Here is an 18,889-nt window from a genome sequence, read left to right on the forward strand (position 1 = left end):
CACTAACTGTACATGTAATAAAATCGTTCAAGGGGTCAATTCTGTACATTGAAAATAAATGAGAATAAATCCCTTTAGGGGTATTCATAGAATAAACAGATGAGAAAAATGTCTGTCTGTTGTATACTTATAACTTAAAAACTACTGGACGGATTTCAATAAAATTTTATATAGGGGTTGCTGATTACTTGATGCAACATTTAGGGTACCTTTTATCGCGGGAAATGCCTCATTCCCATGGAAATATTTTTAAACTACTTTGAAGCAAACTTATGTAAAGTTTGAGGGTGGTTAGGGGGTACGTTACGGTCTCCTGGGCCGCCGCGACGGCTCTTGCTGGCGATCCGCCTTGGGATCTTGTGGCGTCGGTTTTCGCCGAGGTGATCTCCTACGTCTCGAGTAGGAGGGCTCTCGGAGAGAACCCTTCATCCGGGCGGTTCGCCGGCAGGGGGAGTCACGCCTTATGCGAGAGTGGGGGGAGGACCTGGCGGGGCAGCCGTACGGTAAACGTACAACGGCAGCGCTCCGTCCGGTCCTAGAGCGTTGGATGAGGCGGAAACGCAAACCCCTCACTTTCCGTCTGACGCAGGTCTTCACCGGGCACAGGTACTTTGGTGATTACTTGTTTCGGACGGCCAGGAGAGAGCCGGGAAGAGGCTGCCATGAGTGCGGCGCTGCGGTGGACTCTGCCCAGCACACCCTCGAGGTGTGCCCGAGATGGGCTGCGCAGCGCCAAGACCTTGTGGCGGCTCTCGGCGGAGTGGACTTGTCGCTTTCGAGTATCGCGGAGAACATGCTCGAGAGTGACAGGTCCTGGCTGGCGGTGTCCTCCTTCTGTGAGACGGTCATGTCCACGAAGGAGGCATCTGAGCGGCAAAGGGAGGATGCGGCTAATGCATCTTCCCTCCGCAGACGACGGACGGGGGTGCGCCGGTGGCGATATTTGCCACGCCTCCAATAGCGCCCCTGCACTCCGGGCTGGGGTCGGGCTGGTAACCCGGCTCCTGTGAAAGTCCGGCGTCGCCCGGGATCGCCCCCTTTCTCCGAGGGAGTAAGTCCGGTTTTTGCCAGGACCGGCCAATCGCTGGTGTGCCCTGTCGCTGACAGATCCGGGGTGCACCAATATATCGGCCGATGGCTTTCGCAGTGGTTTTAGTGAGTAGAGGCCTGCCCAGGCCCTCGGCCTGGAGACTCGCTCACACATCCTCTCCGGCCCCACCAAGGCCGGTTAGACGGCTCGTAAAGAGAGTTTCCCTGCGTCATCAAAAAAAAAAACCGATGTAAAGTTACTTGCATTGAACACTTAATGTGTTTAATAATGACATGTTGTATTTAATTTATGTACTAATTTCCGAGGGACAGTTCAATCCAATCGGCCCAGTGGTTTAAAAGTTTTTATACCAATGGCAGCGCCACCGGACTCAGTTGTACCCATTCCGAAAGCTAATTAAATACATATACAAGATAATTAAAACATATACAAGGCGGTTAAAATTTTACAAAAGATACAAATTTTAAATTGTATTTAACAGGTATTAAAAATTGATAGACAGGTAAATACCACAACGAAGGAAACAAATTTATACTTTGAGACCATGCCGACAACAATATCACCTACCGGATGTCCTCGTAATAGCATTTAGAACTAACTCAAAACTCTGCTACTTATATATATAAAATTTTAACCAAATCAGCCCAGCCTTTTCATATCAATATGTAATAGCAGCGCCACCTACCGGGTCAAGCTGTAACCGTCCCGAAAACTAAAGAAAAACTTATAGGTACATACGAATTACCAATATACTTACGCCCGTTATTCCTAGGCCTTATCAATGGTTAGCAAAACACAATTAGATCGTTCTTACCAACCGTGCCAGGACAAGGAGCCATGACAATACAATAGTTAAATACTAGTTTCCCATTATCCTAATTAGAACCGCTAGGATTAAAAAATCTGTTTTATAGAACCTCTATAAGGAAGTGACAGTTACAAAGCTAACTTTATCGCGATGTGCCCTTGCTTGCAGTTTCAGATTTACATTATCGCTTAGGCGTTTAGCACACTATAACGGAGGTAGATAGTTTTTCAGAGTAGTTGCATTTTTTCATCCCTTTTACATGCACTGGTACAAATAAGTCTCTTACACGCAAATCACTTACAAAATATGCTAACCGTGATTCACAAAAGACTTTTCAATCACAAGATAATGATCAGAACATAACCTATTTATTTTAGGGAACAAAATTTGCTAAGCAGTAAAGCTATGAAATCACAGTTCAAAACTTTAATTCGTGCATGCTTAAGAAGATCGCACGTGCAGGTAGTTACCATCCTCTTGTTGTAGGCTATCCTCGCATCAGGACGAAGCGTTACGGTGCCACAGCAAAGTATTAGCTGAATTATCTGCGACTGTGGTTCCTTCCAATTGTCTTTAATGCTAGAGTAAGATAGTGACTTAACCACTTACTTCATCTTAACCTACCGACACGCGAGACAACAGTCAAGCGCTATCAGGTCCATTTTAAAAACAAGGTTTCACAACCTATTGAGTATATGAAAACTTAAAGCATTTTTCAAATTCTTCCATATGATGTCAGCCATTCTATACATGGCACTTGAATTTATTTTAAGAATAATAATAGTTTATTAAATGAATTTCGAAAACCTATTTCGGATATAAAGATTATATATCGTTATTAAATTATAAATAAACATACACTCCTTGTAAATCTTTAAGAGTTAAAGTTTTAGCTATAAAGTATATAAATATTGTACTCGTTCTTTTGTAGGCTGCGTACCTAATACCTAGAGGCGGCGATCAATTATCTCTAGAGTGAAACGTGGTCAATAAAAATGTACAATAAAGTTTAAAAATAACTTTGATAATTAAAACACGATCATAAGAAATATTCTTTATTACATAATAATTTAAGCCCCTTAAACCTTAACAGTAATAAAAGACATGCCAAGTAGGTGCATGAGTCAAATATAATGGGAAAAAAAACTCTTAATTTTATTTTGTATAAATCAAGAAGCTATTAACAAATCGTATATATTATGGAAAAAATTGTTTTTTGACTCTATCACAATAGATAATAAAGCTATTACAATATATTATAACAAAGATATCTCGTTGTTATTGACATCAACAAGGAAATATCAACGTCTATCAATATGATAGATCAAGTTTCAGAATTTTTCCATAGTAAATAAATAAACTTAGATATTAATATAATAATAATGATGATAAAAATATATATATACATATATATATATTATATAATATTTTCTTTAAATACAATTACGCTGTCTTTTTGGTCTCGTCTCCAAGCATTTTTCTTCTCTGTTTCAACATGTGTCCGAAGAGGTATGGGAATAGTGGGATGTATAAAGACATGTAGAATACTAGGAAATAATAGTAATTGAAGATGAAGTTCCAGGTGTTCGGCATTGAGATCGTGAACAGCTGCTTCTCGACCACTTCATCCAGCGAATGGTACATACAGAGAAGTTCACCGGTTATGCCGATGGGATACAAAATAAGAAAAGTCGAGTATCTGTAAAAATGATGCCATATAAAAATATGGTGAAAAAATTTTGCAGTGTGACCAATCAAATATTAAAGCTTTTATAACATTTATGTAACTATTTTTTTATTGTTACAAACATACCTGAAGAACAACAAGATTTGTGGCACGAAATTAACCAAATTGAGTGCGTAATACGCGTATCTTATAATTTCGGTTATGGACCAGGCAATGATGCAAAGTGGCAGGCCGGGGCTAACTGTTGCGCTGTGTGTGGCCAACAACATGCCACAAACTAAGAAAACTCTAGAGAATATCTGCATAAACACAACCATCACATTTGAAGGCACTAAACGAATCACTGAGTGGACGACCTGTTAACAATTTTTTTTTTTTTATGTAGAGGAATAAATTTTGAAAACTGACAAAACATATCGTAAAAATGGTTCAAACTTAAAATTATTTATAGATTTTAATTATCTGTGTCTCAAGATCCTAATCACATAATTTAAAGCTATAATTTAAAATACCCTTACCGACTAATAGAGATGAAATTCGCTTAAGATATTACAGCTGAGGTAATAAAAAAAAAGAATTAATATCCCCCTCATTTTTTGAACTCGGTTAATGGTATTCAAACACATTTTTAATTTTTTAAACAACTGAAACGATGTGAAACCACGTTTTTCTAAATTAATTTTTTTTAAAGTTATTATTCAAGTTGTTTAATAATAAAGATAACCAATTAACTAATAATTATAATTAACTAGGTACCGGCCCCGGCTTCGCACGGACTCTTTACAAAAAATATAAAATAGCCTATTTAATTTTGAGAATTATTAAACTCAGTCGTATATTAGGGTAACTTTCAAATGGTATGCTCGATTTAAATGATTTAAAAAGTAATTTACAGATACTGATGTAGGCTTGAAAACAAAGTTATTTATTTTGATAAGACTTAATACGGTATTTATGTAAATAGCTTTCCAATAAACGCTTTAGGAATGCCAATTTTTAAAAGTTGTAAGATGGATATAGTATGTTATCCTTAAGGTATAGACATATGCCACCGCCGACTTTTCTATGAGAAAACAATTCCACCATATATTATTTTTTTATATCTCAAAGACTTTAGGCAGCATTTTCGTTAAAAGCTCTCAGACGGCTCATGTTTTCCCGACGTCTTCAACAAATATCGTTAATGTACACACAAGTAAATACAAAAACTTAACAAATTATATACTAAAACCTTCCTCGAGAATCACGCTATCGAGTGGTGATAACTGTTTGATAATCGGTGCAGTAGTTTTTCCGTTTATCGCGAACAGCTAGACGCGGTTGCGGACTTTGTTTTATAATATGTATTTATAATTAATGCGTAATAAAATTAGCTTTCAAACTAAATGCGTTGACAAAGTCAACCGCTATAATAACACGCGGTCTATTGGAATAAAATCAAAGGTCAGAATTAAATAAATTCTATATACAAAAGTTTTTAACGTCACGTATTATATATGAAGATAAAAACTTAATGCCGTTCTGTAAACCACTTAACATTGTAGCGTGTTGTTCACACTGACGTAAATTGAACCTTGGACCGTCATGGCGTGATAGGAAAATACGAATAACACTTTTTATCACCTCATTGATAAATGATTCGGAATAATTTATCTTTATCTTAATAATTACATTTATAACTAACTTTCCCGAGGCTGCTTTCCGTAACGGATATTTATGAGGGTAGTTTTGCTTTAAATTTTTTTTTTACCTAACTAAAATTTTACCCTTCGCATTATCTAGATTTTATAATAATAATACATTCATATATAATAACATTAGAATACGATTATTTTCTTCATTATTCATAATATTTTAACTTAATGACATAAAATTATATTATTGTAAAGATCGCTAAAAATAAATAAAATTTTGTCAGAAATTATATAAAATTTTTAATTATAAAAACGCTATCTGTGCTTTACAATGTGTATTTATTGTTTAAGTTTTATGACTGGCTTTTTATTTATTGTTTAACTTTTATGAATGATCGGAATTTTAAAGTTTATGATAAAATTATATATTAAGTACTTTATGTGTGAAATTATTAAATAACGTTTTATTAGCAATGATCACTTACCTTTTTTATTTTTGTGGAAATTGCAAATATATATATTGTTACACAGTTTACGTTTCCTAACGATTATTTCATTGAGTTCATGACTTATAAAACTAATAGAAATACATGTTTAATTAGAAAACAGGAAAAGATTATATATATGACAAAGCTCTTATTAATATGACTTTATATTAAACAGAATAGTCCATAATTTAAAAATGATAAACTCAACTTCATTAAATACTATATCAAAACTCTACACATTAGTTGACATTCAACAATTATACCGACACGCGTGAGGCAACTTATAGAGTAATAATAAGAAAAATTTCTTACATCATTTTGGAACAGAGCTGACACTCTTACACTGCTGGACCGATATTTACCAGACATAGATAAGAACCGCCGCAAATAAACTGGCTTCCAAATAAGAGAACCGCATGGAAATTGGTCGATCCTTTTGATGGCTATGATGCCACAAACAAACACTCACACAAACATCCATGCAAAAAACCCTTGATACTATGTATAGATGTATACACTTTTTAATTTACAATTGCATCCTGTGTTTAATTATACTCCTGATGCCAGTTTTATCTTCAAACTCAACGCCGACAATGTACATCTCTATCTTTTATAAATTTTAATACATTCTTACATAACATTACCTCGGATACACGAAGAATCATTTTTTTTGTTTTGTTTTTGATCTTGGCGTTCTTTACCTTTACAAAAACCTTTAATGATGAACATTCCAAAAGAAAATAAATGCCTCTTAATATGTTAGACTTTTTTTAATGAATTACAAAAAAAAAGGTTAACTTGGAAAAACGCCTTTTAAGAACGACAAAAAAAATGAAAAAAGACATCACCTGCGTGGATTCTGCTTATAGACCATTATTATAACTAATAAATATGACATAGAAATATTACTACTGAGTGACTAATTTTTCTTTTTGTCGTAGGAAAACTGTTACACCATACATTGACGAAGATAGCAAATAATTCATTCATTGCAGATATGTAAGATTTTGATGCAACCTAACTTTACATATATATAAATACCATGTTATTTATACTGCTTTCCAGCAAAAACGCTAGGTTCTAGGCCAGATAAAGTTCTTTAGAGCTTTTGAAAAGAAACGCCCTGTCTTTAGATAAAGTTGGATTAAATAGTTCCCTTCACCGAGTGGAAACAGACATCAGTTTCCGCTATTAATGTCATGTTGAAACATATATGTATCCGTTCCATAGAAAACCCATTTCTGATATAACTGTTTTTAAAGACACAAAACTATGTACGTTTATGTTAAACTTTTTTGTATGTTTTTATCTGTATTACACCGATATCTAAATCGCAACTATCAAAAATATGCAAGTATCAGAAACATACTCCTTTGAAGGAACGAAAATTAATTTAAATGGTTGTCTCAGCTGTTTCCTTGCACTATACTATATCTATAACCCAATTTCTGTTAATAAGTATCCAAGGTCATTATTCAACTTACACATGAAAGTTAATTAGTCCAAAGTTCGTAAATTAATAAGTACGGCGTTTAAACAAATTCACGGAGATCTAAAATTTATTTTTATATACAATTATAATTATTATCTTATCATAGTAGATAGTTTTAAATTATACAAAAAAATATAAATTATATATTTTTTAAATATTTGTTTGATAACACATCAATGCCATGTGCAGACCAATTTTTCAATAACCGGTAGTGTTACCGTACTAATAAACTATGATTAGATAAAAACAGGAAAATATCGAATATTTCATTGTCAAAGCTCAAGAATTGTGAAAAACAGCAACAATAATGTTATTATTATTATTTTTTTATTTTCTTCAACACTTAAATTGATCAAACCGAAGTCGTCATCATGTATTACCATATAACTAACTGTGGCAACCAATTGTTTAATTCACTGTTTAAGAAACTATGTAAATCGAATGTTTTGAATACAATGACATATTAATATACTAGAATTTAAATGACATACAAAATGTTATTTACATAATCAATGAAAGAAAGAATATAATAAACCTGAAAAAAACATTACAAATAGATTGCTTTCAAAAATTGACAGTTAAAATGGAGGGAAAATTTAATTTGACAGATAAATTAAAGTGAAATACCTCCAATAACGCAGCATTCTGGAATATTATGACCGTCCACTTTATTTCTCGCCAGAAGTCCTCTAACTTTCCTCGATTAAGGAAAAATGTGGCAGTTTGTAGCAGTAGGTAAGACCAACTGGAATAAAATATAAATATATTTAAAAATTTACATTTATCGTATGATATGTATTAAGCTTTAGTAAGCTTTTTGACGCTTCCCTTAACTTGCAATTAAGTTAAGGTAGCCTACTTCCTTGTTGACACTTTTGTTTGAAATCGAAAATTGTTTGTTTAGGATTAAACATTCTAATGAGTTCTATATGCATAATATAAAAAAACTTTTTTTTGAGTATTACAAACGTTACGAAACTATTTTTTCTACAAAAATGATGTAAGAGTCTTTTGAGCTTGTAATATTTTAAGTAACATACCGAGCCTAAACTATGGAAATGTTTGAATATAAATTGTTATTTATTTGATTTCACTTCTTAAGGCTCCAATCAATTTTTTCTGTTCGCTAAACAATTCTGTAAACTTGTTTACGATGACGGTATAACAAACTTGTTTTTCATCAATTAAAATACTTTATAGTTAAAAAGCGACGGCATTAAACGGCATTAAATTAAAGTAGAGGAATAAAAATATGAACATATTTATGGTACTTCGACATTTATATCATCGGGATTCAGGTGTCTTACGATAAAAATAAAGTTTCAATAATATATTTTTAGAACATTTTAAGTTGAATATTATGTATATTAAAATGGTTTAGTTAACTTGGAAGGATTTCGGTTTTCGAAACCGTACATCTATAAATTAAAAATAAACTTTAAATTAAAAAGACACGAATCGAAGTTCGCCTCGAAAATCCACGATTTTCTGTGAAATTTTAAACGTAGGTTAAATGCCATGTCCAAAAATCATACTCGTTTTTTTTTTAATAAAGATTAATTCCGTTTGGAATACAGTTATCCATAGATTAATTTAAGGTCATGAAGACCTCTTTAATTATAGTAGAAAGTCTTACGAGTTTTTTTAACATTTCTAAAAACTAAAATTTATACACAATAATTTATCTTAAATAAATGCTGTTACCAAAAATTTTAGTAATAGAAAATGTTTATATGTATGAAGATGAAATTACTTTTTTGTTCTTGAGTGAGTTTAATCATTTCTACATTTAATAAGTTTCAGTGATATTTTTATACATTTATTACATATACGTATACATGTTTGCTTACCCAAGCGTTTGAATACCGTTGTACGCGATAAGATATAATTTTCCTAATGTTGAAGGTCCCGAATGTTTCGGTTTCAATGTTTTTGAAGACATTATGATTAAATATAAATATGACGTTTCACAATCTTAGATTAATATAGTGATTAGTGAAAATGTAATTAGTTTTTAAACACGATTTTTATTGCTTCCGTCATCAGACAGTAACAGTGTACCAATGGCTACAAATTACAATAATACCAATTTATTCGTGGGTACTGACTGTCAATTAATGACGGCTGTTCTAAGTAGACTGTGTTTAACTGTGTTTAAAAGAAATGAAACATTGAAAAACATTAACATTAAATCTATCTATAGCATTTACATTTATTAATAAGTATGTAAATGTTAACTGAAGTACATTTTAATATTTTCACTTAAATCAAATATAAAAATCGAAATATTTTCCATAAATTTATTTATTGTCAGTTGTCAAGAATACACTGACAGTTTATCTTATAAATACAGATAATTTATACAGTTACAGTATACATTGGTTATTATTAAAATATCAAAATAATTATGTATAATTGAATCCGTAAAATGAAATTAAATAAAGAGTATCTTTTCGTTATACCAGAAATTAACTTCTTCAAAACATAATTTTTTAACTTAATATACAATATTATGAGAAGTTATTGTGTGTTTCAAAGATATTACATATATTCTTTAATGACATATAATTAGAAAACAAATTGTACTTAAAATGATAAAACTTTTCTTCGCGAAAACGAATACGATCCATGTTAAAGCTAATAACTATAAAACTGAATAGAAATAAAGAAAAATATTACATACATAATTACAAAAATACACCAATGGAATTGTTCATTATTTGCCATTTTATGTTAACTTAAACCTTAATGCATCATATTTTTTATCTGTTGACTGTATTTCTTGGACATACGATATCGGAACCATAGATATTTCTTTTACATCGCTTGCGTTAGGAGAGGTAAGACAGAGTCGAAATTTTAAGTCAAATAATAATTGTTAATATTACTATAGTGTTTTATTTTAACTTAATAAAATAAACCGAAGTGTTAATTTTATTTTAGAGATCGCTATCGTTCATTTCCAAAATGGTTGCGGCCAAGAAACAAGTAAGTTCACTAAACACGTGGTATTCCTCTGGACTTGTGGCATGGCTATTTACGGTTTTTTACAGTAATTGGCCTCCTTTTTACAAGTCCTATATTAATTGTCACTCGATAGGCTCGTTAATTCTATAATTTACGGGGTTGAGGATGTAACGTACATTTGAGGGTTAACTTTATATTAACATATTACTTTAATGCCGAATATAACTTGAATGCATGATGAATATTTATCTATGAAATCTTGCTAATTTACAATATTTTTTTCAGAAAAAGACCATCGAGTCGATCAACTCAAGATTGGCTTTGGTTATGAAATCTGGCAAATACTGCCTTGGCTACAAGCAGACATTGAAGACTCTGCGTCAAGGAAAAGCTAAGCTGGTGATAATCGCTAAGAATGCTCCTCCACTAAGGTGAGACTACTGAGAAGTAGAGTTCCCCTATAGCAGTGAATGGAAAGCATATGGAGTCTTTGGACTAAGAAGTATGGTTTTCCTTATAGTGATCCAGTGAAATGGTTATAATTTAAAGAATACCTGTTTCATACAATATTTAATATCTTATGATCTGTAAAGAAATTTCACATTTTTATACTGGATCACTACATTACGGGAACCCTATGGAGTAGTCAGAATCCATGTGCTTTATTCACAGGTGAGAAATTAACAGGATGATTGAAGTTTTTCATTACATATATGTAATACTAAGTAACCTGAAAAATTGCAATGTTACAATAATAATGTTTATTGTACAGTCTTGAATTGACCTTTATTAGAATTATAGTAGAGATGTATAATCTTGCCCACATTATTGATAAAGAGCAATCTTCCAGACATCAAACATTAATAATTAATTCCTTTTTAGAAAATCTGAGATTGAATACTATGCCTTATTGGCGAAGACTGGAGTCCACCACTACAGTGGTAACAACATAGAATTGGGCACAGCTTGTGGGAAATACTACCGAGTGTGTACACTTGCTATCACAGACCCCGGTGACTCAGATATCATCACCACCCTGCCTGAGGCAACAGCATAGGTTTTAATAAAGTTTTAAATAATTATCATTTCTTTTATTTATGCGAGTGTCCTATTATATATTAAAAACTTATGATGGACAGCGGTCACAATTCCTGCTAAGTGGAAAATGCCAACCAAAAACCAACTATCACAATTGTGACCATATATGCAAGAATTTAATTGATTGAAGACATGAGTGATGGGCAAAATGAGCCTATAATTAAGTATACCTTATTATTATAAACCTGAAAATTATCACGTGTGATTAAAAATAACCTATTTAGAAGTATATTAAACAATATTTTGAATTTTTCGTTTCGCGAACGTGATGGTTAAAATTTTTAAAATGGAGAAAAATGTGTATTAGTGTTTAAAAACAATTACATAAGGTTAAGGATACACATACAACATGGTCATCCGTACTTTTTCGACTCCTGTACAGGAAGTAAAGATTACATTATACTGATTCTACACAAGTAGCGTCGGTTTAAATTAAATTATTCCGAATTATGGTTGTATCGTATTAGCGATAGCTCAAACGTTTCATCTAGTTTTACCCAGATGTTAAGATAAATAGAAAGTCGTTGGAAATCTTGCTTATCATAAAGTATCCCAAGGATTTAAATTCATCCAGCTAGTTCATCATGGAATACTAAACACTGGCAATAGGACTCCCCTACTGCCGCTTCGAAGATAAGGGGAGAAAGAGCAATAAAAACACACACAAATTCTCCAGTACATTTTATTAAAAATACAAGTTATTGGAGCCCAGAATTAAAAAAGGACATACATTGTTATTTGCATCTGAATAACTTGAAATGCTGAGAGTAATAATATGTTACTCAAGTCGGAGCATATAAAAAATATTTAACAGATATACTGAAAATTCAAATTATGTTTTCTAAAAAGTAGTTGAAGGTATAGTAGGTCAACAACTGATTCTTTTATCTCCCACACATAGTCAATCTGTAAACAAAAAAAAAACATTTATTTATAAAATAAAACTTAATAATTGTGTAGGAATCTGGTGTGAAAGACTACAGAAATAATAGCAATAAAACCACACCCATTAGTGACTACAACAATTACAAAATAACAGAAACATAAATGTATTGTGTATATAAAATAAATGAATTAGGCAAAATGTTATATTGTAAATACAATAAGAAAATGCAAAAACCAACCTGCTAAATTCACCATCATTAACTCGCAGCATGAACTGCTGCGCGCAAGCGGAGTACATACAAGTTTTCATAATAATCATTCAACCCATATCTGGAAGGCAGAATCAATATTAGTATAAATAAATAGTTATCAACAATATCTCACATATTCTTCCTATAACATACTAACTCCGTTACTATCAATAACCAATATTTATACAGGTTTATATTATAGTACATGGCTCTATAAGTTTGCTAGGTCTCAATTTTAGTATACATATATGATAGACAATGATCTTTCATTGCGGTTACTTCTTGGTCATATAGCATTGTTACAACGATTTAGTTTATTACCATAATATCCAGGTCATAAATTTTATTTATCATTTCGCCTTCGTTATCAACTGCATTGTTGGAACAATTATTAAAATATAAGTATAGTAGTCTTAATAAATTCCCTATTCCCTTAAGAACTTACGAAATATACATTTATCGCCACACTATATTTTGCTGGTGTGTGAACACCGAATACATACAATAATTAACCAAATCTGTTTACTTTCTAAAAGAAAACATGTGTTCGTTATGTTATTTATTTATCAACTACTTATTGTACATTTAGTACATTTTACAACTTAAAATGATTTCTAGTGGATAATATTATTAAATATGAATTACCTTGTAACTGCTCAAATAATTGTTATCCTTAAATCGGTAGTCATAACTACGCTTGTAAAATCATTCTGGTGCTGCTCATGATGATTGCGCTAAGACTTTGTCAACATTAAGTTATTATTTATTATAGAAAAAATATTTTCCTTCTGTACCAACCTAAACCGTGGCATGCTGTATTGTAGCATGTCAAACCTTTAGAAACAACTTTTGACTAATGTCCAGAGTTAAATGAAAATAAACAATTATTAAATATAATAACCATTGAAACTCGACTGGTATTAAATTCTTGTACGATATTTTGTAATCATTTAATTTCCATGGCAAATATATTTTTGTATATTGACGCCTAAGCTTCTAGACAATTACCAAAAAATTTGAATTGCCATGCAAAGGTTACCTTTGTTTTTGAAAACATTAAATAAATTATACACAATTTGCTTCCATTGTTTTTATTATCAATACGAAATTGGAGTTCTTAAAATCTAAATATGGTGGTACCTACTTGTACCATTTACTTACAAATCACCTCTCAATACATTATGTATTATTATATTATTAAAATAATTTATATTGTGACTTGAAAATGAAACAGTATTTGCACAAAAAAAATTATTAAAATGCTTAGTATTATATAAAAATCTGTGACTTGGGTTGTCTGTAACATCGTCATTATATTTAGTCAATATGTCTAAAAAATAACCTAATTTTTACCTAATTATGACATAATAAATTAAAACATAATGCATTCATTGAATATGCTTCGAATAATTGATCCAGCTACAAATATTTAGAGTTTCATATAGCTAGCTGTTCATAGTTTTTTCTTAGAGATCACCAACTGCCTGTAATACAAACATAGATATTTTGATGCCTTTCCCAATATTCACCTATGTCATTATGAGATCTGTTTCTCTTCATTATGGTTATATTGAATTCGTTCATGTTGAAGTCAGCACTTTATATGTTAGTGTAATTATTAATATCCACTTTCAATTATCATTGAGCCAAAGCAGTATCATAGACAAGGTTCATTTATATATCTGTATATACAAAATAAACTAACCTACAGACAATATAGTCATTAAAAAATTGCATTTTTAATTATTATATATTAACAAATCCCATACTGATTTAATGGTATCGCAGCTTATAGAGTAGAGAAGCATTAATTATACAAATTTTACACATGTAATATTGTAAAGACTGTTACTAACATTTGACATTTTATCTATTGTGACCAATTTAATATTTCTTTCAAATTATTAATAAATAATTTTAGTATCATTCCAAGTATAAAACGTAACTATATCAAGTTATTATATTTCCAGGTTGTTCAACTTATTTCTAACAGAGTATATTAAGTACTGATATATGAACACATTTTTTTTGTACTCGTAACAATCATCTGCGGTAGATTCAGGCCATTTATTGTTCTTAATTATTTATAAACGTATTTGCAGCATTTCCATTTCATAAAAGCCATTTATTTAGTGAGGTGTGGTTTTGAAATATAATCATTTATAAATTCCTTGATTATTAACAATTTATAATTATTTTAGTACATTTTAAAAAATTTCCTTAATAATCTCAGTAAACATTAGAGATCTAAAGGAGTTGTTTCAAGTGTTTTTTACACTTTAATATTATTTATTTACAGAATCGTGTTGAACCAACTCCTAAAAATTTGTTTTATAAGTTACAAAATGCTTACACCTACTATATGCCTTACAACTTTCCTAAGTGATGGTGAACTGCAACAACTTTTTTATATTGACATATTCTACTACACCTTTCTTGAGAAGAGAGGAAGACATCTATAGTTAACTTCTATAATCTAGCTCCTATCTCCACAGGGTTTTTGTTAGTATTTCTTGTACTTACCATAGTTGTTGTTGTACTGTGGTTGCTGGTAGGTGTTGTATGAAGGCTGTGAGTATGAGTCGTAGTTTGGTGTGGGACCACCGTAGTTAGGCTCGGCTGGACCATAACCAGCATCTCCTGCGCCGCTTTGGTTATTACTAAACATAAAATTCATAATTATCGTTTGTAACAAAATATAAGTACTTAAGTATATTGATTAACCAGATTTTACCTGTAACCCTCGTTCTCATAACCTTGCCCGCCAGTGGAATAACCATAACTCGAGGAACCACCATATCCACCAGAGTTATAGCCCGAGTTAGACTGGGCTGGAGGTTGTGATGAATAGTTGTTGCTTTGATATGAGCTAAAACAAATGCCAATGTTTTATCATATTGCAAAATTATTATAAGGGAGTTGTTCATTATTAAATGATTATCAGAAGTTAATTATCTGCATCTAAGTATCAGACGGCAATTCCTATCATGCAACATAGTTTCATCATGTTAACTTAAAAAAAATAGTTGAAAGGAAATATAAGAGATTATTATAGGTTCTCTCTTATGACTTTTACTTACCTTGAAGTATTATAAGAAGGTGGAGCATAAGGTTCTGCTGCAGGTGGTTCATATGGCTGATAGCCTGTGTGCCTAAAAATAAATTATGTGTTAAAAACTAGAGGTTTTTACTATAGCTACGGCATATTGTAATGGTGAATTTTTCAGATATATTTTAGCGTCATGTATGTATCAGACGGCACATTCCTATCGTGTATATGGATCATCATATTCAGTAAAGCAATCTTTTTGGTGCTATAGGACATTGTTTGAACTAAGAATCTACTTACGAAGGAGGTCCATATCCATTAGACGGTGGTGCATTATGTTGTGGGGCGGGTGGTTGGTACCCATTGTTTGGAGGTGGCCTTCCACCTCCACCTCCACCACCACCTCTTGGCCCATCAAATCTAAAATGTATATATATAAATATTACTCTCTTGCCCTGCTTCTTACTTTGAACATTTACAGTGTGATATTCTTTAAATAATTTAAGTTTATGTCAATCATTATACAACCTGTATATATGACCTTAATATACTATGTAAAAGTATCAGTAATAAAAATTTTATGTGATTTAGTATGTAGATGTAAGACATTGGAATTTTAATTATATACAATAGATAGGGTACATTAATTTACAGTAATTACAAATAAATTGTATACTAAGTTGGTATTAATAAGCTCATTTTTACACAATACTACAAATGTAACATTATGGGTTGGTCTCACATGTAATATTTGTGTTTTAATACTAATGTAATAGTTTTATACTGTCTACTAGCATAAGTGATAAACCTTCTTACATACCTAGCACGTTTAGGGGGTCCACCTACAGGCCCATGTAAAGGACCACCTCCTCTCTTGAATGGAGGTCCTTGTGGTCCCGGACCAGCTGGCTGATGAGGTACTGGAACTTGACGAGGTGGAATATTTGGTGGCCCAACAGGTGCAGGTGGCCCATGAGGAGATGGACCGCCTGGTGGCCCATGCCCACCTCTGGGTCCTCGACCTAATACACAAATTGAGAAATGATTTCAATTACATATACAAAACAGATTTACAAGTCTTCTTGAAATTGTTATTACAATACATGTTTGTATATATATATATATATATGAGGAGGTAACTTTTAAAATATAGTTTGTCACAAAAATATAAAAAATGAGCTGTCAATGCCATCTTTCTCTTATCTGTGGAAAGTTTGTTTCGCAGAAAAAAGGTTCAATTGAAGTATACCTTTTTGTCTGAATTTCCTATAAAAGGTTTGGTCCAAACACTCAAAACCAGGTCAGTGGACTTCAATGACTTTTCAATTCAAATCATGTTTTGTCAATGCTGGTCATGCAAAATGTGTTTTATCCATTTTTTAATCAAATAAAGGTAATCCAGCCTAGGTTATCTGTCGTATCTTAATAATTACATTCAGCTAAATCCATTTCACTTATCAGCACGAAATAATTCACTAGTTTGCTCAATTAGTCAAAAAAAAAATATGATTTTTTGCAATTCTATATCGTTTGGAAAAATCCCTTTTTATATATCATGTAATAAAAGTCATCTTCTCATATATACATTTATAGTGTAAAATTGTTCCTACCTCTCATCAGCATGCCCCCTCGTCCACCACCTCTGTCATTGCGAGGACCAAAGTCTCCACGACCCCTACCACCACGACCTCTCATACCACCCGGACCTCCTCTGTTATTGTTAAAACCACCTCCTGTTAAAAAATTACATTGAATTTAATGCTACGTGCAGCATTATAATATCAGGAATAAATAAAGTACATATATAAGAATATATAGATTTAAGTTTAAGTTATATAAACAAAAATTATAATTATTACTTTGAGGTGGCCCACGTGACTCAATAGTAGGTACTGGGTGAGGACCGGGGCCTTGAGGGCCTGGAGGAAAGCGACCTCCACGATCATCGCCGCCGCCACGCATCGGTCCTCCTCGAAATCCACGGGGTCCACCACGTAGAGGTGGCATACCTCGGAAAGGACCTCCACGTCCACGTAAACCTAATCCAACCCTAAAAACAATCACTAACTTAAAAAGACATAACCTAGCCTAACTTTGACAAAACGTAGGTTTTAATAGAGATACTTAATCTAATAACTGTAAATAACGAATGAAAAGGCACTAATCTTTAGCAAAATCATACCTTCCACGCATATCGAAACCACCACGACCGCGAGGCCCAGGTCCGCCGCGACCTCCTCGGAACCCGCGATTCGGACCATCCATGATGCCAAATTAATGTATCTAGGATATATCTAATGTGATAAAAATTATAATAATAAAAACGTTATTCCATGATAAATGGGATTATTATTTTACAGTACTGCTGCTTTTCTATAGAGTACTTATTGTGCGAACAAACTTAATCAAAATGGCGGGAGCCGACGCGAGCGGGAAGTCAACAGATTAGAGAGATTGAAAGAGGCGACAGACTAAATTTAAGACATATTTAGCTTTAATATATATAAATTAAAAATATATTTTAATACTACATACATAAAATTCCAAGTTACTTTATTTAGAGTATGAAACAAATAAACAGAATTTGAATTAAAATATTTATTTTAGAAACTATTATTTTGTAATGTGGTTACAACAAAATAGTTATGACAGTTCGATCGCAAATGCTCAAATAAAATACCTGGGAGTTGTAATATTATATTATTTATTACATAGGTTTATTCTTGAAAATGAGAGATTAAATATTTTTGGGTGTGTATATAACAATTGTTTTATTTGGTGACTATCTCAACAACTATATGTTTGGAAAGTGCCATTTCTTATTTTTACGATACGTTATTAAAGAATTTTGTGTACATTATAAAACAAGATAAAGTAATACATTCCAAGAATGGAGGATCAGGCCAAGATTTTGAAATATTTGGTCTCAGTGGAGAAATTAGCTGAAGAAATAATAAATGACAAACAAGAAATAATTATGATTGATAAAAGAAGAAACCAGAATCGAGAGGCTTTGAGAGATCTCATAAAATCGGGACAAACAAAATGTTGGGTTACAGTCGGTTCTGTTCTTGTCAAGCACAATGTAGATTCAGCCAAAACATTACTAGAGACTGACCAAAAGCAATTGAACATAGATATAAACAAGCTAAGGAGTAATTTAAAAATTAAAGTGAATGATTTAAGGGACTTGGAAATTCAGCCTCCAGTGCCAGGGTTAATGTTGGTTCCAATGTCTAATAAAGAAACTCGAGGCTTATCAAGTGCTGGTTTGATTCCGCGATGAAATTAATACATTTTGTGCATTTAATATGTTCTTTCAGCTGGCATGTAGTATTAACACTTGGTGTATGCTTTGTTCTGAGATGTGAAATAGGAAGCAATTAAAAAGTTGATTTAGAAAATAATTTAGCATGTTAATATTTCACTTTTAAGTTTATAATAAAGAAAACAAAATAATATTTTGTATTTTATTGGGC

The 18,889-nt window shown here is 32.1% G+C and overlaps 4 protein-coding genes across 5 annotated transcripts; 2 read left to right on the forward strand and 2 right to left on the reverse strand.

Annotated features, from left to right (window-relative positions):
- Positions 1 to 2,901: 2,901 nt before the first annotated feature.
- On the reverse strand, positions 2,902 to 9,436 carry LOC116767455 (very-long-chain (3R)-3-hydroxyacyl-CoA dehydratase hpo-8). Its single transcript, XM_032657783.2, has 4 exons — positions 9,011 to 9,436; positions 7,788 to 7,905; positions 3,673 to 3,902; positions 2,902 to 3,558 (listed from the first exon to the last, which is right to left on the reverse strand). Exons 1-4 carry the CDS (start codon positions 9,100 to 9,102, stop codon positions 3,303 to 3,305), a joined length of 696 nt encoding a protein of 231 aa, XP_032513674.2. The 5' UTR covers positions 9,103 to 9,436; the 3' UTR covers positions 2,902 to 3,302.
- A 472-nt stretch (positions 9,437 to 9,908) lies between these two features.
- LOC116768518 (large ribosomal subunit protein eL30) lies at positions 9,909 to 11,209 on the forward strand. The gene is made up of 4 exons (XM_032659260.2): positions 9,909 to 10,000; positions 10,104 to 10,148; positions 10,413 to 10,558; positions 11,010 to 11,209. Exons 2-4 carry the CDS (start codon positions 10,128 to 10,130, stop codon positions 11,182 to 11,184), a joined length of 342 nt encoding a protein of 113 aa, XP_032515151.1. The 5' UTR covers positions 9,909 to 10,000; positions 10,104 to 10,127; the 3' UTR covers positions 11,185 to 11,209.
- Positions 11,210 to 11,891: 682 nt separating this feature from the next.
- LOC116765837 (collagen alpha-1(III) chain-like) lies at positions 11,892 to 17,833 on the reverse strand. Of its 2 annotated transcripts, XM_032655466.2 has the most exons (10): positions 17,593 to 17,833; positions 17,270 to 17,460; positions 17,021 to 17,143; positions 16,231 to 16,432; positions 15,711 to 15,830; positions 15,442 to 15,513; positions 15,096 to 15,230; positions 14,885 to 15,021; positions 12,350 to 12,440; positions 11,892 to 12,131 (listed from the first exon to the last, which is right to left on the reverse strand). In XM_032655466.2, the coding sequence occupies exons 1-9, from the start codon at positions 17,673 to 17,675 to the stop codon at positions 12,430 to 12,432; spliced, it is 1,074 nt and encodes a 357-aa protein (XP_032511357.1). In that variant the 5' UTR covers positions 17,676 to 17,833; the 3' UTR covers positions 11,892 to 12,131; positions 12,350 to 12,429. The 2 variants fall into 2 exon arrangements, with proteins under 2 accessions (XP_032511357.1, XP_032511349.1); XM_032655458.2 differs by lacking the exons at positions 11,892 to 12,131; positions 12,350 to 12,440 and adding an exon at positions 13,437 to 13,845 and having other exon boundaries at positions 17,593 to 17,832.
- A 224-nt stretch (positions 17,834 to 18,057) lies between these two features.
- On the forward strand, positions 18,058 to 18,871 carry LOC116765926 (p53 and DNA damage-regulated protein 1). The gene has a single exon (XM_032655579.2). The coding sequence runs from the start codon at positions 18,301 to 18,303 to the stop codon at positions 18,694 to 18,696; it is 396 nt and encodes a 131-aa protein (XP_032511470.1). The 5' UTR covers positions 18,058 to 18,300; the 3' UTR covers positions 18,697 to 18,871.
- The last annotated feature ends 18 nt before the right edge of the window (positions 18,872 to 18,889 follow it).

The sequence above is a fragment of the Danaus plexippus genome (genome assembly GCF_018135715.1).
Source record: "Danaus plexippus chromosome 3 unlocalized genomic scaffold, MEX_DaPlex mxdp_30, whole genome shotgun sequence".
NCBI classification, from domain to species: domain Eukaryota; kingdom Metazoa; phylum Arthropoda; class Insecta; order Lepidoptera; family Nymphalidae; genus Danaus; species Danaus plexippus.